This window comes from Plectropomus leopardus, chromosome 11 (genome assembly GCF_026936395.1).
Source record: "Plectropomus leopardus strain MGB_pleo_1.0 chromosome 11, ASM2693639v1, whole genome shotgun sequence".
NCBI classification, from domain to species: domain Eukaryota; kingdom Metazoa; phylum Chordata; class Actinopteri; order Perciformes; family Serranidae; genus Plectropomus; species Plectropomus leopardus.
The window spans coordinates 21,974,884-21,998,605 of record NC_142186.1 but is presented as its reverse complement, the minus strand read 5'-3'; the positions used below and the strand labels follow the sequence as shown (position 1 = coordinate 21,998,605).

The following is a 23,722-nucleotide window of genomic DNA, read 5'->3' as shown; positions in this document are numbered from 1 at the left end:
TATTTTCACCTTGTGTGTGTTTCTGAACCAACAGATTCAATTCCTGTTGGGTTAGGTCTAATGGTTCTGCATAAAGATCCAAAACAAACATGAGATCTCAGTTTAGTTGGTGAAAATGCTGTACGGTGATCTGTTGTATGAACAAGCCCTGTTCTTCTCTCGCCGCTCAGTATGTAGGGAGAAAAGAAAGCCTCCCTTTGTGAGTTGTGTCGTTTCTTGGAGGAAAGAGGTATCCGAGCGTGAACCAAGCAGCTGGTTTCATTAACCTCCTGTCCAGCCGGAGTGCGGCAGAGTTGTGGGGGCCGCCGATTTAAACGGTAACCCTTCTGAATATGCAGTCACATGCATATAATAGATGAATGCAACTTATCTGTCATGCTCAGCCATGTCCATTGCACAGTGCTATGTGGTGTCATATGTCATTCTATTGACACTAGATAAAGCCTTTATAGATGGAACTGCACCGCTTTCATTGGAACGATGCCTATGCTTTTTGCAAAAGACACAGAAACATATTTCATGTACACATCATAAGTTTTACAGAGAATGTTATATATTATTGTTTACAAACTTTAAAGAAAAGGCAAACCTAATATAGCCCTATTTTACCCTCCAAATAAATAATTTACAGTATTAATAAGTTTGGTTACATGAATAAACAGTTCATGAGGCTTATCCTGGTTATGATCATATTCAGGATATGGTGTTAACATGAGCACAAAGAAATCGGGATATTTATATTCTCCGGATACATCCAAGATACTCAAGATAGTATATTTATGATTCTCGTAAACAGAATATGGTATTTACATGTGCAAACACATAAACAAGATGATTTAATGATTGTAGTTCCAAATGAAAAGCTAATGATATTAAACGGTTCCCACAAATTTTTTTTGGAAAAGTTTTCAAATGTTTTCATGACTTTTTCAGGTGCCATAATTACAGTTTCTTTTCTTGCCTCACTTGCCCGATGTTTTACAAAAATATCAAACTCTGTTCAAACATAATTTCAGGTCGCTGGCATACATGGAGGGGGAGAAGAAATAAAGAAATGTACAGGATGGTAAACAAAACGTCACACATTGACACAAATTAGAGCTACTTTACATCAACAGCTACCGAAAATTCATATGCTGTTATGTTAAGTTATATGGATGGTTATTCACGGGAGTTAACTATAACAATTTTATTACACACAATAAAATTACATGACTTTTCGAAAACCTTCTGTGTTTTTTCCTGATTCAAAGACTTTTCCAGGCCTGGAAAACATGATTGTGAAATTCCAAGACTTTTCCTGGTTTTCATGACTGTGAGAACCCTGATAATAGTAAATCTGAAGGGGATATATAAATATATAGCAAACTCTGCGGTAATGCATTCAATAGTCGTTAGCCATTAATACCTGCCAAACCAAACTTCATCGATGATATATAGTATTTCAAATTGGTGCAGCAACAGACAGACACGACTCTGGAGCTACCTTGGCCAAAAAACCCCAACAACTGCCAATATTAAAATAGTAATCAGAGCAATTCTCTATTTACTTTGTTTTTCCACTACAGAGAGCAGACTTGTCAGTGGCTCCTCTCACCATCACCTACATGCGTGAAAAGGTCATCGACTTCTCCAAGCCCTTCATGAGCATGGGCATCAGCATCCTGTATCGTAAACCCAACGCCACCAACAATGGCTTCTTCTCCTTCCTGAACCCCATGACTCCTGACATCTGGGTCTACATTCTCTTGGCCTACCTGGGTGTTAGCTGCGTCCTTTTTGTCATTGCCAGGTAAGTCCACGAGTTACATACTGTTTCTCTTATCGGTCCTTCATACATTTCTCCTTGAGGTCTCTCAATAGACAAAGAAATACACTCTGTTATCATCGCAGGCTGAGACCTGAGTAGCCAGCCAGTATCTCATACTGTGTTAGCTGCTGGGTAGTGATCAAGACAGTTATGTCTGCATGGGCTCTCTACAGCCCAGCAGTGGGAGGAGGAGTAGAAGAAAATATCTTCAGTTGAGTTGCAAGGTCCCATTCAGTGTGCAGTTTCTTGTTTCCTGTTTGATGTCTTTGGAATTGGCATTGCAGCTTTAAAGGATGCACTTTGAAACGATAGTTTAAAAGGAGAAATACTTGCTGAGGCAAGAAATGATAACTTAATGATCATTTTAAGCAGTACAAAGAGAAAAGATATACACACCTGATGTGACATTTCATCAGAGGAGGCTATTTATAGTTGATCATCAGCATTTACACAAAAAAATTAATTCCTGGCAGTAATAAGTCGTAAAATTATTATGCATGGAGATTATCTGTTTGATTGGCTAAAACGTGTCTCACTTATTCACTTTTTTGGGGGTCATGAATATGATGAATATCCTGTTAGTGTCATTGTGAGTATTTCCTGCTGCTTCTCATGCTAAGTGGTGCTTGAGGAAGTTCTAGAAAAGCGGGCACTGAAAGGAGTTCTGGGGCTCGAGAGCAAACAGCTGCACTCCTCTATCCTCACTCGATGTCGTGAGACCAAACAAATTGTGGAGTGGCTTCACATAAGTACAAAATCATCTTAAATGATTGCATCAGTTGTTTTTGGAGGTCGGCCTAGATAGCTGAAAAGCAGCATCCCTAAAAGTGCATCGTGTGAGCATAAAACAGACAGCGGTGAACAATAAGAGGGCTACTTCAGCATAAGTAGGTAATTTCAAATGCTGGACAGAGGTGTCAAGGCATTACCAACAATATGAGGCCAAAAACACTTTGGCTTTTAAAAGCTCTGCGGCAACACAATAATTATGCTGCAATGTACTCTACTAAAGGCACATTTTAGTAATGTATCAGCCTATATCTGAAAACTATAAGCACGATATAGAAGGTGACAAGAAGAAAATATATATCCTATCTCGCTTATTCAATCCATGAGTCAACACCTGGAGAAATAAATCTGAAAACATACAGATATTAAAAAAGATAAATAAACAAGCTGCTAAACACGTTATTATAATATTTCTGTAGTGTGTTGATGTGGATAAGTATTTACTCTCTGCTAAGTGTGTGATGGTGGAGGTTTCGCCATGTGAATACTTCTGGTCTCATATCAACAAGAGAACTTGGGTTCAGTTTTCAAGGATTACAGACTGGGTGGCACAAATAATCAACATATTATTTAATTCACAATATGGCCAAGTGCAATATCCTAATAGCAGAAGCTGTGATTAAAATGTAAAATTTTAATAAAGGTAAAATGTGTCCCAACATACTATTATAAATCAAGCATTGTGATGCTACAGATATGCCTCCAAATCATATTCCAGATATAGAATAGAATAGAATAGAATAGAATAGAATAGAATAGAATAGAATAGAATAGAATAGAATAGAATAGGTCTTTATTGTCATTGTAACATGTAACATGTACAATGAAATTAAAAAAAAGCCAACCGGTCAGTGCACCATTCACACACAGTATCTAAAAGCTAATGATAAGTAAAAAAAAAAGGAGAAATAGCTAAAATAAACAACAAATAAAGATAAATAACATGGAAAAAAACACGCATAAACACACACAACCATACATTCTGTCGTTTGCACAAGCCCTTTTTGCACATTATATGTAGCGCACCTCGGTCATTTGGGAGCTACATTGAGTGTGGTTATTGCTGTAGGATAAAAGGTTTTTTTATTCTGTTTGTCCTTGTCCTAATTGATCTGTACCGTCTGCCTGGCGGCAACAGTTCAAACAGGGTGTGTCCAGGGTGGGAAATGTCCTTTATAATGTCCTGAGCTTTCTTGAGACAGTGGGAATTGTGTACGTCCTCAGAAGTAAGGAGAGGGCAGCCGACAATCTTCTGGGCGTTGTCAATGGCCCTCTGGAGCGAATATGTTTGGTACAGACACCAGCCAAACTCACATTGTAATCATTGCATACCTTTTTTGTTCAGTGAAAATAAAGTGCAAAAATTATCATTCCCAACAAAATCCCGACTCATACTGCAATATCTGTCAAAGAAATAGCAATATGATTTTTCTGCATATCATGCAGCTCTCGTTCAGATGTCAGTCTAGGCCTTTACATCCACCTGGGAAATGTGTGTATAGCTTCAGTTTGCAATTTGGAATATGTGGCTTTACACATTTTTTTAGACTAGTTTATCACTTAGCAATTTTAACTATGGCTTTACCAAAATTTTGGTGTTTCATTCCATTAAGTGTTCAATGGTAATAATGCGGATAGATTTAAAAGCCGTTGCAGCCTGCCTGTATTGTTGGAAAGATGTAAAAGTGGCTTAAAAGTGTTTTGTTTTTTTCAAATATGTAAAACGCATATGTCTATCAGGGGTGTCACCGTTATTTCAGTTTGTTTTTTTTTTTTACAAGATAAGTGTGACATAATCAACATATTTTGGGGCATTTTGGGCATATACAACATTAAGGCCATACTGTATGGTCACTCAAAATTGAATAATTTATTTAAAAAAATGTAATTAACAACAAACAATAGCCAATGGGGAACTAAACGAAAAATCACTAGATGGTATCTGCAGGTTTAGCTGTGTCATTTTGGGTTTTTTTTCCCCCTTCAGATGCATGCAAGTAGGCATGGAAATCGAAAGCTCATTTAAATCAATTTTCTCTTTGTGACACCCCCACTATTTATAGTTACTTACAGCCTTTGTAATACAATTAATATAATTTGAACAGCAACACTTTGTGTGCATATGAAATTACTTACAAGGAACAGAGAAGTCACAGTGTAAAGTCACAATGCGTAGTTCATGTACATATTGCTTCATCGGGGTGAAGTAGGTGCAACTTCAGTCTAAAAGTTGTTATTTTTGGTCACCAAGCTGTTTCCAAACCACCTCCTCTACTGTACTGCATGTGTAGGCTGCACTCTTGGCCGGCAGCTAATGGTGTTGTTTAGCAGACAGTTTTGTAGAGCGTTGTTCAGCACACAGTCTGAAGCAAGCTTATGGCTCTGTTTACTGACACAGCCTTTTTAGAAAAGAAAAGAAATTAGCAGAGAATCAGGGCTATTGAATCAGACTGCACTCATAATAGTGGAAAAAAAACACTGCTCTTTTCTTCTGGTCTGTTTGAGTTCACTTCAAATGTAGTTGCATCTCCTATTTTCCATGCCTCTTCAGTATCACATCATTTGACCATGGCTTTCAATTTAACATTAAAGTAAAACAAAATGAAACTTAAGGATTTAATTGAAATAGTAGGGGGTGCCTCATTTGTACAACATCTGCCCGAGGCCTCTCTAATGTCTGCAAATGTTATTATAGGGCACATCAGTTGAGAATGACAAGAGAGACACTTGAGTATATTTTTTATTTTAAAGAAACAAAACTTAGGAAAACTAACATTGTACAAAAGCAACCTCTTATTGTGCATCAGTTCAGATGTCTTTTTGCTCAGCTAAGATAAGAAATACTTGAATGCTGGCTGGCAAAGACTCCATTTTAGAGCTGTTTCATGATTAGCCATCAGTCTTGCTCAGTGTCTGATTAAAACAGACTGCTGACGTACTAGAAAACATTTCTGCTGCATGTAATTAGATTGAAGTGTATCTATCTCTCAAACAATATAAATTTCAGTAAATTCTATCCACGGTCTCTCAGAACTGAGAAAATACACTCAAAGATTCACCACTGTGGGCCCCAGTGTAGTGGACCATTTTAGTCACTTATCTGGCTTTTGAAGAAAAGTTTTTTCTTCTGTCATTAGCACTTTCAGCTATATCTCATCAAAGTAAGATATGCCACATTTCAGGGAGATGCTATCTGGAGTCTAAGTGATCCAATTGTGCTCAACAGAGCACCCAGAATAAAGAGCCAGAAAAAGATATTTCACATTATATAAATGTATTTTAGAAAGGGGGAAATAAGTGACATTTAGCATGTTTTATCTGAGAATCTGCCTCTGAAAATGGCTTGTGCAAAAAAAAAAGGTGTGAAGTATTTTCAGCAGGTGTCAAACTAAATGGCAGAGATATGGAAAGATGCATGCTTTATGGTTTCATGTGACTTTAAGAGGAGTCTTCATGCCTCACATTCTCAAACATGACATTTTATACCCACCGAAAAATTAGATTGCTGCGCCTCGTTGGTCACCTTTAGTACAAAGCATATAAGGAATAGCAAAGGAGGTATCAGAGGGAAAGCTAAACCAGGACCGGTTGATTTTAAAATGTTTTTATGTGACATTTGATTTTGTTTTTACATTTAGAAAACCAGTGAAAGACCTACATATAAACAACTGTAATTGTATGGGTGGATAAGTCACGTTGTTCCCAACATGTTATGACCGCAAACAAAGTCGCTTTATGAAAGCTGCATGAGTAAATGTTTTTATGGGAACAGTGGATCAAAAGATTTTATTTCATTTGAAAGCTGTTGCTCATAGTGATAAACCCACAGAATAAAACCCGCACTCTGCACTTCCCCTCAGCTTTACAGAGCTTTTTAATGTCTTTCAGCACATTGTTTTGTTTTTTATGGCCAGCAGCTTTATTGTTCAGGTTCACCCTTACTACGCTCATCAATTTTGTTCCAGCAGACAGCTTTTATAGTGAACAAAAAAGAATGCTTAGCACTAAATGATAAACAAATTATTGACTAACTGGTGAGCTACGCGGTTAATATAACAGCCAAAGAGCCAGGTACTCTCCATTGGAGTAGGTGAAGACCAAAACAGAGCTAAAGTCGGATGTTATTAGGTGGCCACTATCACAACTTAAAGGCAAGTATTGCTCTGTATTTGCTGGCTATGTAAACGGGCAACTGATGTTTGCCACAACATCTTCATAAGGTTTTTTGAGGTTGTGTTTTTCTTGTCTGATATCGACAGATTTGTCAACTTGTTACACTCAGTCTCACTCTAATGTTGCATCCACTCTTACTGATTTCTGTGAGGGAAACCACTAGAGACCAAAGTATCCGCCTGAATCTAACGTCATTTTGAGTCCACACTGATGACTGAGAATGCCCACACAGTGCCCTATTATTTGCAAAAAACTTGTTAAGCAAATGTTTCAGTCATCAAACCTTCATCGGGTCGAGTAAAGGAACCAAGAACATTTGAAAACATTTATATTTAGGTGAGACCATAAGCTGATATGGCAATCAGTCCCACAGTCTATGTGTAGCCTGTTAGAAGGCACCTCAAATATGTTACTTGCAAAAAATTGCAACAGTGTACACACAGGATATTCTTATTTTTAAAAAATCTATACAAAAACAAGTCTAAGAAGTCAGCAATCAAGGCAGGCTACACTGATGCCAACATATCATATTTGCTGGGGTTTAGAGTGAGTAAAACCAAATTACAATGTTGGGCAATATTAAGAGGGCATGATAGCAGCGTCTATGTTTTATCTCGTCTATCGCTAATGTAGATGTTACTCTTAATAGGTTCCACCACACCGTTTGACGAGGCCTGACAACAGCGTTAGCCCCGCCCATATTTTTTGACATTTTTGCCTTCATTGACAAGACAGTTAAATAGTCAGGAAAGGTGGGAGAGATATAGGAGGATGACATGTAGCGGTATGCAAACAGCTCAGCCTATGTGGCGCACACACTCTACCTGGTGAGTTAGTGGTCGCTCCGTTTTTATTTTAATGAAGAAGCTGTTTTTACGTGTCACGATGCCAGACTAATCAGTCAGCACAAACTTAGTGAAGTAAGCGGATTCAAAGGTCTGGAAAGGAGCGTGTTAACAGCTTGTTCTTCTGCTGCCAAATGGCCAAAAAACTGGTAGATGCTGCTTTAAATTCTACTTTGTAGAGCTGCTGCTCTACTGCAGTCATTAATACTGTTTTGTTTCTCCAAACAAAAGGGGGAACTCTAAAATAGCTGTAACTCTTAGAATAGCTCTCAAGCTGATATGATTCAGCTTTTGAGATTCATATTGAGGAAAGAGTGATGTTCATTCTTGCATTTTCTCAGATCTCCCAACCGATAAAGACTTAAAAATTGCTTTCCAACTTCCTGTCTCGTTACCAGATTCAGCCCGTATGAATGGTACGACGCCCATCCTTGTAACCCCGGATCAGATGTGGTGGAGAACAATTTCACCCTCCTCAACAGCTTCTGGTTTGGAGTCGGTTCCTTAATGCAACAAGGTATGGCGGCGCACACATCCTCTTTCCTGTCAGAAACAATACTATCACGCCACCTCCCTTTTCTCGTGCACTGCTAGCTCCCACTTTCTGCCTCTTTAACTGACAAGCTCCATGATTTCCATTCCGTGACTGTTTCATAAGACATTTACCTGTCAAGAACAACTGCGGAGCTCAGCCTTACATGACAAAGGAAGGCTGTTGTCACCTACCTGCTGTTTAAAAAAGGGAAGAGTAGGTGCCAGGCACTTGTCAGAGATTGTCAGGTAAGGATGGAAAACATTGCTGCATTTATTTCCACATAACGCAGTCACTGGCCCTACTCAAGAGCTTTCTGAGTGTTGGGACGGAAAGGGTAAGTTGAGGAACATGTCTGACAAATGCCAGCTGTCAGCCATGCTAGAGCTGCTTGGTGTGATGTCTGCAGCACTGTACGACTTGCACTGAGAGTGACCTGCTGTAGGGAATCCATATGTCTCACTCCTACCTGTCAAACAAGTAGCTTACCAGTTAAATGTCACCACGTTCTTGTTTGATGCCGATGTATAATTTTGAAACGAGTCAGAACGGAAGAAGCAATTTCCTCTTTCAGCACACGAACCCAACATGTATTACCAAACCTTCTTCTGCAGATTTAATCCTCCTTTTTGACTGAAAAACCAAAGGGAGACAAATACGTTTTCACTTGGTGTCCCTTAAAGGGATAGGTAAGCAAATGAAGGCCCAGAAATAACATAATGAAGTCAACTGTGGAGGAAAAAAACGACCTAAGTAATAAAATGCTTAACCTCAATGTAACAAGACAAATCAAGGAGGCTTAGTCAGACTCGGCAGTGGATCTTTGCCCATAAGGATAGCAAACACATTCAGCAATTCATTAAGCACAGAAGCTCGGCAGCACTCTTGTGAAACTGCATAGCAGCTCTGCCAATTTGCCGGAGCAGGCAGAGGGCTGCGAGTGTAGCACCAGTGTGCCTGGAGGGAGCGGAGAGAGAGAATCAAAACAAAATGAGCTAGTTAGTAGCCTATATTATTAAACTAAACTGGGGAGAATTCCCTATTATAATTCGGATCATGGCTCACAGTGTTGTCTGTCACTGCCTGAGCTCCAGTGTTCCTCATATTTACAATAGCTAACTGGAGCAGTATTTGAACTGGTTTCTATTCACGGTCCACAAAAATGTCCACACTGGGACATTGAAATTAATATGAAGCGTGTTCTCTAGCGGGTTTATTATTAATATTATATTATTATTATGAATGTGGGCATGTGATGCATATTTCCTTATGTTGCATAACTGTTTCTGCATGATTTTTAAATGCCGTATTGTCAAAAATATCTTGACCGACATATAATTTGTCAAATTGACAGACTGATTCTGGCTCCCCATGACATCCATTTGCACTGCAGCACCTTGTAACACATGCTGCACCGTGGGATCTGCAGCGAGGTATATTTTGTCTGTGTCACATAAACAGACAACCTCTGCTTGTCTGCCAAACACAGTGACAGCAGCTGAGACGGAAGCCATTTCCTTGACATGTTTAAAATGCAAATGGACGTGTTTGAGGAGATCCAAAAAAAAATCTACCAGCTTGTCTGTGGGAGGGAGGTGTCATAGACAAGACAAAGAACGCAAAATATGAGGAGGTGCAAAAGCAAACACTTTGTGTACTTCAAATGCGTTCCTGGGGGTCTCAGTCGGCTTTTGCTCACAACAAACATATGTCTGATCATTTCCCGTAAATTGGTTTCCCCACACAAAATAATTTTAGAAAGTATGTTTGATTTACGAGTTAACTTATTCCCAATTCTCTCATTCTCTGCGACATTTTTCCTTGATTTTCTAAAATATACTTCTACTCTCCCTCTACTCCAGATGCCTACTTTAACGCCTAAAATATTGTATTCTTTATTTGCTTCTTTATGCAAGAACTAATCTGGACTGATATTTTGTCTGTGCTAAGGAAACTGCAGTTGTGACTTTGCCCTTTCTTGAGATTCACATCAAGATTTACCTGCAATGAAATAAAGATTTCCATTCACTAGTGTCATTATTTAACAGCAATTAACAACAGGCACAAGCCTCAAGCTCTGAAAGGAGTTATCGTGAAAAGACTCCACAGAGAGAAAGCTAAGTGCAGGTAATCATTCTCATGGGAAAGCCTAGTTCTCTCATGTTAAGGTGAGGCATCACTACTGGGGAGAAACACTCCAGAAAACCGGGACATCGTGTTTAGCACGATGCACGACTGAATCCACAGAGAACTGCTTTTTTTTCCCACAGATTGACAATTCAAAAAGCATCATTAAATACAAAACATTCTGTTCAATTATTGAAAAGGAGAACAGCAGTGTCACAGTGACTTCTGCATGATCTCCACTTAAGAAATGTGCTCTTTGGTGTTAACATTGGCTGTTAGATGTGTTCTTTAACTCCCTTATTGTGTATGGTATTCACACATGTTGCAATAAATGAATGGACTACTGGAACTCCACCTCAGTCAACATTAAGTTCAGAAATGAATTGTTTCGGAGAGTGCTGGTTAATTAAGTACACTTATGCATCGCAGAGAAACTGTTGAGACATAGACTGGAAACGGAAAGACTCAAAACTCCATGTTCACCTTGATGTATAAATCATAAGACTGGATGATAAAACAAATCTAAAGGGAGCTAAAATGCATCAGTACAGTTTTTCCTCAGACCTCAACTGAAAGAATGATAAAATTTCAAGTCTATTTTTTAATATTTTCAACAAATAAGCTCTCTAAAGCTGTTTGAAGCTAGTAAGTGGACCTTGAGTTAAAGATTTTTCATTTATTTATTTATTTTTGGCCAAAGCGCTTTTGAACCATCTCCTGAGAAAAATTCTGATTTTATAAATCATGGCACCCAAAACAGAGTAAAAGCTAAAGTTAGCATATTCAAAATCTCATGTGTATTTTTGCTCCTGTGTAAACTGATACCGGTTTGGCAATAAGACAAGGCACGGGGTTGTTAATCGGGCAGTGTGGTGAGCCAATCTTTGCTAGGACACATTAAGGTTATGGATCTAACATTAACTAGGTCATGGCATGTTTGCTATGCCAAACCGAGATGATGCTGTATATAACTCTCTGAAAAATAACCACATTTCAGGAAAATTGCTTATTTACTTTCTTTCTTAGAGTTTATAACGAGCCACTCTCATAGCTATCAGTTAATACAGTTTTGAGCTGAAAACATTTGTTTAGCAGATGAGACTGACTATGACAAAGTTAAGTTTTCTGATTCATTAAAAGCTACTTTTGCATGTTTTGTTTGTTCATCTTAAGGGGGCATTTAACCCCAAAATAAAACATGCATATTTTTCCTCTATACCTGTATTGCTGTTTATCAGTCTAGATTGTTTTGGTGTGAGTGACCGAGTGTTGGAGTCATCGGCCGAAGAGATGTCTGCCTTCCCCTCTCTCTTTCTTTTTCCTTTTTGTCATTATTGTAATTCAACTGTTATTTACGACATCTACCGCACGTCTGTCCGTCCTGGAAGTGGGATCCCTCATCATCCTCTCCCGCTCTTCCTGAGGTTTCTTCCATTTTCCCCCCCCATTTCAGGGGTTCTTTTTGGGGAGTTTTTCCTTAGGCGATGTGGGGGTCTAAGAGCAGAGGGATATCGTATGCTGTAAAGACCTCTGAGGCAAACTGTGTTTTGTGATAATGGGCTTTATAAATAAAACTGACTTGACTTCTCTCGAATATAATGAAACTAGAGAACTTGCTTACCGTATCACTGCTCAGTGGAAATTGGCATCTACTTAATGACAAAGGGCAAGTGGTTTTGACAGCCTGAGATCTAAACATTGATGCCCTGATAAACGATTCCCCGGCAGCTAACGTTAGCTAGCTAAGTGGAGCACTTCTTTTTGTGTGGTGATGTGGTTGGCAGTTGTAGTTTGCTAGAAGGAAAATAGTTTCTACATGAAACTGCTCACAATAAGGTCTGTGGATCATCTTGAGTAACCGGGTCATGATTAGCGGAAAAAGATGTTGCTGTTGAGTTTTTCTATTTATTTTTTTGGTGCTTTGAGCACCACAAGCCAAGTGCCATCTCGCTTCATTGTATTGGACAGAAGGCAGACAACTCTCCAACTGATATCTCCAACACTTGGCAACTCACAACAAAACAAATCTGGATTGATAAGAAACACTGCCGGTAAGAGAAGAAATATGAATTTTTTTAATTTCTTTAATTTGGGGTGAACTGCCAATTTTAATTCATATGATATGGTTTAATAAGGCATTGTTATTTTTGATTAGTAAATTTCTGAATCTGGTCACAGAACTAAAAATGTCTTTTGCCACAACAAAAACCCCACAGTGATACTTGCACTTCAGTGTTTTGTAATAGTATGCATAGTCTATTTGCAACTATTTACAGCATTCATGTGAATGAGCAGTGCAGCAGTCACGGAGATAGATGTGATGTTTTGGTTACTGAAATAGTATCAGCATCGTCTTCCCTGAAAGAACATTTATATTTTCTTGGTTTACAAGATATGAGTCCTTCCTCAAGGAAATGTATGGCATATTGACACCGTTTTATTTCCCTGGCACCATATGACTGATGTGCTTTTTGTATTTATTAGTGCTCTGATGCAGCGCTATATACTGCTCCCTGCTGACAACAGCACTTTATAGTGTGGAATTCAATTGAGTTACCCGTTGCTCCACTTCATTTTTAGTGCAACCAGAGAATGCATCTGGATCTTCCCTCTGTGAAGTCATAGTGAATTAAGGGATGCTACTGTCTTACCTTGTTTGTAACCATGTAGAGTCTTTGTCAAACCACAAAGGACAAATCCAATCAAATTTGGTAGAGGAGGTTAAAGAGCTGACCACCCTGCCCTCCTTCTGTGGGCTTGTTACTCTTTAGAATTGCCCTCATAAATCTTCTCACTAAAGTAACAGAGTGCACAAAGCACAAGGGTATTTTAAAGGTTGTCAGAGATGAGATATAAAGTAACTTTAACACCAGTCAGTGAGCCATTGTAAACATAGTATTACTCAGCAGAGGACCGCTCAAAGTCAAGGCTGATGCCGAAGTGTGCTGTCAGTCTTCCTATGCACTTTATAGTGATTCTTCTCCGTTAAAAAAAAAAAATAGATAGAATGTGATGATTCATTTGCAAAATATTTGAATGTGCACATCCAGTTAATTTCATGAGCTACATAAAAGTAAAGTAGTGACAATCCCCCTCAAATGCCAAGTACTAGTTTACTTATGTGGGTTCATGAGATTTAGTGGGAGAGGAAACATATATTCATTTATATATCCCAAAGTAACATATTTCTCCTCTATTGTTGCTCTATTTGTTGTAGTCAGCACTTTACATGTTAGATTTGATGTTTGGTTTTTGTTGTACTCTATTTGTCCCGCTCCTCCTCCACTGTGATAAATGTGATGTGTGTGTGATGGCTGAGTAAAAAATGGGTGACAAAACAGCATTTTACTTTAAGTTCGACATGTTTCAACTCTAAGCTACCAGTAAAAAAATAAAATAGAAATATGTAATAAAAAATGTTGATGATAATTTCCTTTCATTTTTTTATATCAAAAAGTAGTTTATTGCAGTTTTACCAGTATACTAAAAGCAGCAGAGACGCAGAACCAAATGTACTTTAATATTTTTATTTATTGCAAGTAATATTGTTATAGCAATATTCCACAAAATTATTGCATACTTTCCTCATATCGTGCAGCCCACTGTTACAGGGAACAGTTGGAATTAATCCTAATAAAAAATGTTTGAATTGTGCAAGAAATCTCTTTTATGCAAATGTAGCACATACCCTACTCAATTGTTCTAGAAATACTAGAAATAATGAAATCCAATAAAGGCATAGTTTTTTTTTTTTAAATCCCTATTTAAAGCCTTTTGATACATAGGATTAATTAAAAGACATTTAGTTATTGTTGTAAGTTAGACTTCAAAGACTTCTAGACTGCAACATGGAATGATGATGATGATGATGTCTGCTGTGTGATTGAGTACACAGCGAGTTGGTTTAAGCGTTGTCAACTCTAAAGGCTTACATGAGCTGAGAAAGGCTTTTGTACCTAATGTAGAAGCCGCAGGAACACACAGTTAAACTGGTCTGATCTGCCCATTCTCAATTCTTAGCTTAGAGTTTGGCTAAACTGCCAAACTGGCTTCAATTTCTGTTTCCTCACTGACAGCGCCTTGATCAACACCAGAGGCGCTGCCAAAAACATTTGCAGGCTAATTAACAAAAAACCCAAGCCATCATGTTTCTGCATTTGTTTAATTTGGTTACAGGGTTGGCAGGTACAGTTTTATCTAGATAACTGCTTAATAGTCTCTCACTTTGTGTCGCGTACAGGCTCAGAACTGATGCCCAAAGCGCTGTCGACCAGGATCATCGGTGGAATCTGGTGGTTCTTCACGCTGATCATCATATCATCCTACACAGCTAATTTAGCAGCTTTTCTCACCGTGGAGAGAATGGACTCGCCCGTGGACTCAGCCGATGACATCGCTAAGCAGACTAAGATTGAGTACGGTGTGGTCAAAGATGGCGCAACCATGACTTTCTTCAAGGTATGTGCATAAACACAATGATTATGATTGGGTCAAGGTATTTTATTAATATTACGTTTTATATTCAAAAAGGTTTGATCAACCACTGAAGGTACTATGCAGGTATAGAATGAAATATGTCAGTCACAATATTGACACTGGATGGATTTCATTTAACGTGTAAAAACAGTCACACTGTAGTTGAGGCATGCAAAGTGCAAACATGCACAGTAATACGAATGTTGTACATGCATGTTAAAAACTGAGGCAAGATGTTGAATCATGACTTTTTAAATTCACTGTCAAAAATCTTATTCTCTATACAGTAGGCCCATGTTTCAAAAGGAAAAGAATCTCTCTCTCTCTCTTCATATATATATTTATATTTCCAGTTAGATCTTAATTCCCACAGCAAAGGCAAATTCTTCAGCTTCTCCACTTCTCTACACTGTTTGATGTGTTCCTCCATAATGATTTTTTTATTCCAAAGTTTCAGCATGCCTGCAGGGTCTTTGACTTTATTTTATTATTTTGAGCTTTGCTTTAGATGCTGCTGCTACACTGGTGCTGAATAACACATGTAACAGAGTTACAGTTTCTCCGAGTAAGAAAATGAAAACACTGCACATTTCTATTGAAGGCAGTCCATAAGTTTATGACATTCAATAGCACTAAAGTGAAAAAGAAAGATTCTTCCAGGGCATCTATGTGCCCTAGTTTTTATGCCCCTGAAAATTTGTAGTGGAGCTCGTAAACACTGTATGCCTCGTTGTTGAATCTGCTGAATGGTTTGTATGCTGGATCCCCCAGCTTTAATTATGTAATTGGGTTCAGTTTTTTTTCTTATCATGACAGTTTAAAACACGAGCAGTCTTGTAATTTCTACAAATCTCAATACTGTCAGATTGCTTACTCTTTATACTCCATGAATATAAAAAGTCTTGTCATAATTAGTGCACCTGGATCCAGCTCAACTCATTGACCCTTTACAAAGAAATCAACCCTCCACTCTTCTAAATAGCCATGAAAACAAAAGTTATTTTAGATCCTTCTGTACACTTTGATAAATCGTAGTTGTGATTGTAGCATCATAAATAGAAGGAGAAACAGGTGTTTAATTACCTCATCAGAGTTGCATGGCTCAAGTACCCTCTGCTCCCCCTTGCACTTACAGAAAGGCCTAATGATGTCGATTCAATGAGGCAGAGAAGCATGATAAATACTGAGGAGACCGGGGAGTAGATAAAGGCTTTGCAGATGTATGTAACTGAATGGATCTGGTCCCAGACTTATGTTCCTTTGAAAAACTGTCTGCGTTTTTTGCTCCTAAATCTAGATGAACATGTTAATAGATGTAGCTAGAGAAAAGTCTCTCTAGTCAAATAACTAGCCACCAGATGGAGGGGTATTCATATATTAGTTGAGAAGTTAAAGTTGTGGTTGTGGATTGCGGCAAAATCTATAATGAAAAATATTTCACTTGTTGGATTCTGTGGCATTTGTTTCAATTTGTTAACCATTTCTGATATAATTCACTTCTTCCATCACCTCCACAAGACACTGCATGGTTGCAGAAATTTCTCCTTGTTTGCCACTTACTGCAATTAAAAAACATTATACTGTAGTTATAAATATAATTAATTATAATTAATTAAGTATAATTATATATAATACACAACAATCAAACTTATAATAGATATATGGATTAATTCACCAGCAAACAAATGTTTACTGATGGCTGACCAGGTTCTCTGACATTATCTCCTGCGTTACTTGATATTACAATGACATAAAGAAACTGTTAAAACAAACACAATAAGGTTATGTTTATGGTGACACTGTTGTAGCAAAACTATCTGTAAATGTGTGTGGAGAGTTGTGTAACTGTTTATCAATCAATGTGTGCAAAATAAGATTTGTATACGTGTAAAATAATCTCTAAATGCTAAATTTAAAGATTTATTTACACATTTACAGATTTTACTTCAAATTCACAGATTGCATCATCTTTTTACATGTTTGCAGATTTCTCTTCACTTTTACAGATCTGTGTACACATTTATATATTTGTTTACACCTTCATATATCTCAACACACTTGCAAGTCTGATACAAATTTGGAGTCTTTTTTTCTTACATTCTGATTATGCACACGGAGACTCAGAATACACAGTTACAGATTCTTGTGCACATTCACAATTCTCAGTACGCATGTAAAGATTCTTTTACTCATTTATAAATGTCTTCACGTAACTATGGATTGATATGCATTTGCGTAACTATCCTCTGGAAACAATTCTACTACAGTAATGACCCTATAGTTTACAGCCAGTGCTGGCCAGGAGGTTCTCACGTCAGCTGAAAGCCCCCTTATGAAGGAGCCAATGTTTTGTTAAATTGCACACTGTATGGAGAGCACTGAAGGACGCACGTGAGAACGTCAGCTGTTTCCAAGGAAGCAGCTTTCACCTACTGTTTAAAGGTTGAAGGAAATTGGCAGTTGTACAGAATGCCATTTTGCACTCTTCGTGGAGAGAAGAGGTCTCTTGGGGAAACTTTCTTTATCTTGAATAACACTGCTGCAATGCCAACCAAAGCTGCACAAAGTCACCATATGGTGCATTTTTATTTCTGACCTCATCTACTCATCTGGGTGGTAAAAAGAAAAAAACATCACTAGATCTATTGACAAAGATGCCAACTTGGCAACACTTGCTGTACATCATAATTGGTACTTTTAAGTTTTAATATCAGCCTATCATATCTCAGTTTTAAGCAACCAGGACTGTGTTTCTAATGTAGTTACACATAATGGAAGGTTTCTTATAATAGCATCTTTCACAATTTGAAATGGCTTACAGTCTTTAGACAGTAATTATCTAGGATTAGACATGGCATAAACGTGACCTCGTGTGAAAAATTGCATGAAATACCACATAGGCTGATGCAAGACTAATGGAAAGGCATTCTATTATTGCTGCTTCAGTAGCACTTATGAGAATAGATGTGCGCAAAGCTTCAATTTACTCTCTTTTAATCCTGTGACGATGGAGATCTGTAGGAGTAATCATATAAATCTATGTGGTCACTGGCTAGATTCGGTATTCTTAAATGCGGTAAATGGACAAATACTATATGTGTCATCTTTTCTATTCAAGCATTCAAAAAATAAATCCCCACAGGTGTAAAGTTCTCAGGGCTACAGACGGAGCAACCAGATTTCATGGTTAGCAGTATTTTTAGATTCACCACCTAGAGCTGTAATGTTTGAAAGTAATTTTGTTCAAGCTCAACCGTTTTTTAGTGGTAATAGCATTGTATATTTTTCAAACACTTTTTCCTCACCTGCAGCAAGGGAGATTGTTCAAATGAGGTTCAAAGGCACTTTTTAAAAACTGTCTCTTTCCATCCCTTACAGAAATCCAAGGTTTCTACTTTTGAGAAGATGTGGGCCTTTATGAGCAGCAAGCCAAGCACATCACTGGTGAAGTCTATTGAGGATGGGATTCAGAGGGTGCTGAAGTCAGACTATGCCCTCATTATGGAGTCCACGACTATCGATTACATTACTAGGAGGAACTGTAACCTGACACAGGTGGGAGGGATCATCGACAGCAAAGGCTATGGCATCGGCACTCCCCTCGGTAAGACCTGCCAATACATTTGAGACAACCGGATAATAAAAAATTCTCCTTTTTATGCGTAGTGTCTTGCCTTATGATGAGAGTGAGGGACTGCATTTTAGACAGCAGCATAAGACGTGGGTTTTTTTTTTTAAGCTACTAGTCAGACAGTATGCCACAACGTGTTTATGAACCTTATTATCACAGAATCCAGCTGGCGTTTCTTCCAAAGTAAAACAGGCCTTATGTTGCTTCCAGGCTCCCCGTACAGGGACAAAATCACCATAGCAATCCTAAGCATCTTGGAGGATGGGCGCCTACACATGCTGAAGGAGAAGTGGTGGAGTGGGAGCAGCTGCTTGGATGAAGAGCGTCACGAGACAGGCCCCATGGGTATCCAGAACCTGGGTGGTATATTCATTGTGCTGGCATCTGGCCTAGTGCTGTCTGTTTTTGTGGCGATTGCTGAATTCATCTACAAGCTAAGGAAGACTGCAGAGCGTGAGCAGGTATGTGTCCCCATAATATATCACATTCAGAGTGTGTTATTTTCTGAATTTGAGCTTTACTCTGTGGATTGGATGGATGGAAAATTAATCTAACATTAATTTAATTACACTCCGCTACAATTTCAGTTCATTTCACCCTCAATATTTGCAAAGAAGTTGCTAACCATGCCTATTTTGTTATGATACTTATTCCACACATAGCCTCTAAACCAAAGCCATGCTCTATTCATGGCTTTTAATTCAAACACGTTATAAAAGGATTTGCATGCCTTTGGCTAATCCCTAGGAATACTTGGGCCATAACACCACAACATTTACTTATTTTAACAGGCATAATTGCAAATTGGAGCATAGAGAATTAATCCATTATTAGTCATTGGAGATGTCAGAATAGCATGAACCCTTTTACTGTTGTAAATCACTAAGTTGAGTCATGCTAACTGAGTAGTTGCACGCATGCTCATGCACCATACTTGTTCACTCCCTCTGACACAGCAGCAATAATGAACCGTGTGCAGGCTACATGTGGTGGTGGTGCGATTTGACATTGTTGACAGCCACGGGCGCGCACACACACACACACACACACACACACACACACACACACACACACACACACCAGCAGTAACATGACATGGATGTTTGAATGTGTATTGTGCTCTTTAGACTGTCGACACTCTCTGCTGTCAGAAGAATTTAAAGCTAAGGCATTTACCCCCCCGTCCCTTTCCCCTCTTCTCCTTCTTGCTCCCCTCCCCGCATCCTCCCTTTTCGCCCAGAGGTCTTTGTGCAGTGCCATGGTGGACGAGATCAGACTGTCGTTCACCTGCGAGAGGCGGGTGAAACACAAGCCTCAGCCTCCAGTCATGGTGAAGACGGATGCAGTGATCAACATGCACGCCTACAACGACCGACGACTCCCAGGAAAGGACAACATGAGCTGCAGCACTGGGATGACTCCCGTGTTCCCGTGACAATGTGCTCCCCCCAGGGCAAGAACCTCCTGAGCAACGTGTCAGGGGCGATGCCAGAGACTAGAGACAATGGCATAGACGGGATCACCAGATTCACCATTAACCACAGTGACATGGGGACACTAACAAAACACGGGCAACTCAAAATGGCAGCATCAGCCACACAGGTATGACAACATTCACCACTGTACTCCAAACCACAAGAGGTCAAAGAAATATTTGGGGGAGGTTCTGGGAAAACAGTATACCTAAAAAATCAGTTTCAAGTCTGATGTTTACGTGCGCAACACAAAAACACAAGGAAATACACATTGTTCAAGGAATCCTCAAACAGTAAAAGGACTGAGAATTTTTTGGGAAAATACGAACCGAGGCAAGAAGAGAAGCTCTTTTAAGAATGGCAATAAATGGCAGATATGCATGGAGACCAGAGAAGAGCAGTTTTCATAGATCATCATTTTGTCAGGCATCAAAGTATGATATTGATTTCTTACCCTTATCCTGTTAATTCACACAAACTCCCGAATGGCCTTTGATGGCAGAAAATAATGTTACCTCAAACATGTTGTCTGGGCTTGAATGGTTATCTCTGAGTCATGATCCACAGGATATGACACAGGATCTCTTGAGAGCATGGTTCACAGGTACACATGATCATCTGTGAGAAGTCTGTTTCAGTGTCTTCAATATTGTTGTTGATGGAGACCCATAGAGAGACACAACTCTTCACCAGTACATATAAGTTTGGTAAGTTGTCATGTGAAATTAACTGTAATGTCACCACGAAGCAATTAATAATTAATGTGAAGACTGAGTTGAGCTGAAGTACATTTTATGTCAAAGGGATCTTTTTTGCATGATTTAATTTTAATCAGTTAAAATATTGATTGCCAAAGAACAGACCAGTCAACAGAACTAGATACTGTAAGGGCTGGGTATCAGTCCTTTTAAGGTATCCACAGAAAAGAAAAAAAAAAAAAAACAGTACCAAGAAGTATCAAAATATCTCCTGTCTAAAAATATCTGCTTTTGATCCCTTTTTTCTGGAGTTCTGATCTGGGACTATTGTGATTTCTCACAGAATAAGCAAACTTTCTGTTGCTGCCGTCTCCAGAGTCAACTGTGGTGTGTTTGACTTCACAGAAGTCTTCACAAAATGTCCCAATGTATGGCTATATTCCATTCACATTACGGGTATTGAATGAAGTATTCTATTGATAATCAGTATCACTAAGGGTACTGGTATTAGTACTGGTATCGCAATTTTTTTAAATGATACCCAGCCCTAGATACAGTTCCTGCTCACTTAGCTTTTAAGACTTCACACTAAACTTGCATTTAATGCAAAGTAAATTGGAGTTGTTTAAATTAGGCCCATAAGGGGCCTAATTGCCAAAACAGTTTTTTTCCAACCATGCAGTGTAATATGTATCCAAAGTAAACTGTAATTGGCACTGTTGTATGACCATAAATGCTGGTTTTGCAAACCACCTCACATCAAAAGTATCAAGACTGTAATGTAAAACAATCATTGAATAAGAGTGATGATGGGGAAAAAAAACAGACAGATTTCCTCATGGATCTTTTTTTTTTCGTTAAAATGTAAGTCCTTTGTGATTCTTAAAGGGATAACCACAGAAGTATTGAGCAATTATAGCAATTATATGAATCAAATTCAAGAGTTTGTGCTCAACTTTGATGAAATGGTAGCATGTCTGTACTTCAATGTTTATACAAAAACATACCGATACACATGTATATGTACGGACGGGGTTGGACATTGAGACTGTGACCTGAAAACCATTTTTTGAGTGCATTTAATTGTGATGTATCCATTCAACTACATGCTGGACCACTGAATGTCCTGAGTACTTCTGACCACATGTTGGAACAGTTATTCATTTTCCAGGTGTGATCAAGAGGTGGAAATCTGGTTGTTTTGCATGATGAGCGTTATGAGGACTGAGCGAGGGTTTGGATTTAAATGTAAACAGCTTTTGAAGGTTATCTCAGACTTGAAAGTCACAAGCTCTTTCTGTTTAATTACCTGGTGTGGACAAAGTCAAACCATATGTGTAGTGTGTGAACATGCTGAAAGACAGTGAGGTGAATAGACAAAAGACAGATGATTTTGTGTGATCATGTTGACTGTAACGCCTTTTGAGTAAGTGTATATCTTCAGCAAATGTCATGCGTAGAAAGATTCGAGGAGTCTGTGAACTGCTGTCACCTGGGAGCCGAACGAACAACAAACCTCTGTGAGGTTTACGATGTCGTTACGGTGAGATAAAAAAAAATCGTAACTATCTATGATTCAAGAAAACTCCAATCTGTAAAACTTAGCATTGGTTTGGTAGAGATTCACTGTATAATTGTCTATCGATTCCCTTCTGCAAAGTAGAGTATGTAGATAAGATCAGCAGGAGAAAATGTATTTTGCTAAATTTATACTGTTATAAATTAATTCTGTTCGCAGTCAGATATGTTATAGATGCTATTTATTTCATTAGAGAGGTCACTTAACCTACTTCCTCACTTTGCCCAAGTTCCGTAGCCCCAAACCTTGTTTATTTATTTAATGGAAATGCATTATATTATGGTATATTGGATTACTATCATCCAGATGGGAAACTGTGTGTAAATCTTCTTTTATGATAGCTGATATATTTCTGTAAGGTGGACATGAAATGGAAAAGTTGAGCTTCCCCAAAAATTTAGGGAATAACAGGAATTATCTTGTGTAACTGGACCTTTACTGCTCCCGAAATCCCGATTAAGATCTGGTCTTAAGTATGGCCACTGCTGATGCGTGGTTATACAATATTACTGTTACCCTCATGTGTACTGTAGCTTCCCATGCAGGTGATTCAAAGACTCAAGTTTGCTTGTATTTCACCTGTGTAATATGTGAAAAAATTGAGAATTTTATCATAATCAAAATTAGTTGGAATTACAACAGGGTCTCTGATTTGGCTGATTCAGTCAGTTTGGTTACTGAATATATACATCTTTTTTATAAATTAATGTGAATAATAATGTCATTTTACACAAAATTGTATGACATGTGAGAGAAAAGTAATGCAAAATGTAAGCTACATAACCTGTGTTCCATTAGCAGTGTGTGATATGAGTTTTGATTTTCCAGCAGTCACAATGGTATGCCTTTTTATGTATACCTTTCTTTTGAGTTGCACAGCTTCTATCATTTGGCAGAAAACCTCTCGAACAATACGATGAATATGTTGGTGCCAACCAGGGTTTTCTTTGTGGACATGCAGAATTTCTATGAATATAGTTTTTGTAAGGTTTTGTAAAAAAAAAAAGGGAGAAAAAAAAACACAATTTTGTTTTCCTAGTAACTGTATGTGTTAAGAGAATATTAGAATAACTGACATCTGAGTAAAACATGGGGGAATTCAACAAAATATTATAGAAAAGCTATTGAATTATTTTCTTTTTAACACATTGTGAATAATTCAATTGTACAGTTTGCTGTATGGGTTATATGAAGTTTTAAATAAAAAAATACAAACTATTCATATCTCCTGTTGAGCTACTGAGTGACTGATGCTGTGTTACCATGCTGGATATATGTAGCGAAACATGGAATTAGCATGGAGAAATTAAATGTGTGTCCCTTTTATCTGGACAATATCAACCTAGAATCAACTCATTCAAGATAACGGTTACATTTAAAGGTTGACTGTGTAGGATTTCGGACAATTTAATATTCTTAGCCACGTCTCCATTAGTTTATTATCAGCTAAACACAAGAATTGTGCTTTTGTTACTTAGAGTGTTTCTTAGACCAGATAAACCCAACACTAGCTCTAGATAGGGCCATTTCCATTTTCGGGTCAGCCACTGCTGGGAGAAGTCCCCACTAAATCCTACACACTAGACC

General features: G+C 38.3%; 1 protein-coding gene across 1 annotated transcript in view; it reads left to right on the top strand.

Annotated features, from left to right (window-relative positions):
* grik3 (glutamate ionotropic receptor kainate type subunit 3) overlaps positions 1-23,353 on the top strand; it is a 121,290-nt gene extending 97,937 nt beyond the window's left edge. The window contains exons 11-16 of the mRNA XM_088084275.1: positions 1,569-1,792; positions 8,016-8,134; positions 14,517-14,734; positions 18,131-18,356; positions 18,594-18,844; positions 19,626-23,353. Of these exons, the coding sequence (XP_087940401.1) occupies positions 1,569-1,792; positions 8,016-8,134; positions 14,517-14,734; positions 18,131-18,356; positions 18,594-18,844; positions 19,626-19,991 (1,404 nt within the window). The 3' untranslated portion in view covers positions 19,992-23,353. The remainder of the gene's footprint in view (positions 1-1,568; positions 1,793-8,015; positions 8,135-14,516; positions 14,735-18,130; positions 18,357-18,593; positions 18,845-19,625) is intronic.
* The last annotated feature ends 369 nt before the right edge of the window (positions 23,354-23,722 follow it).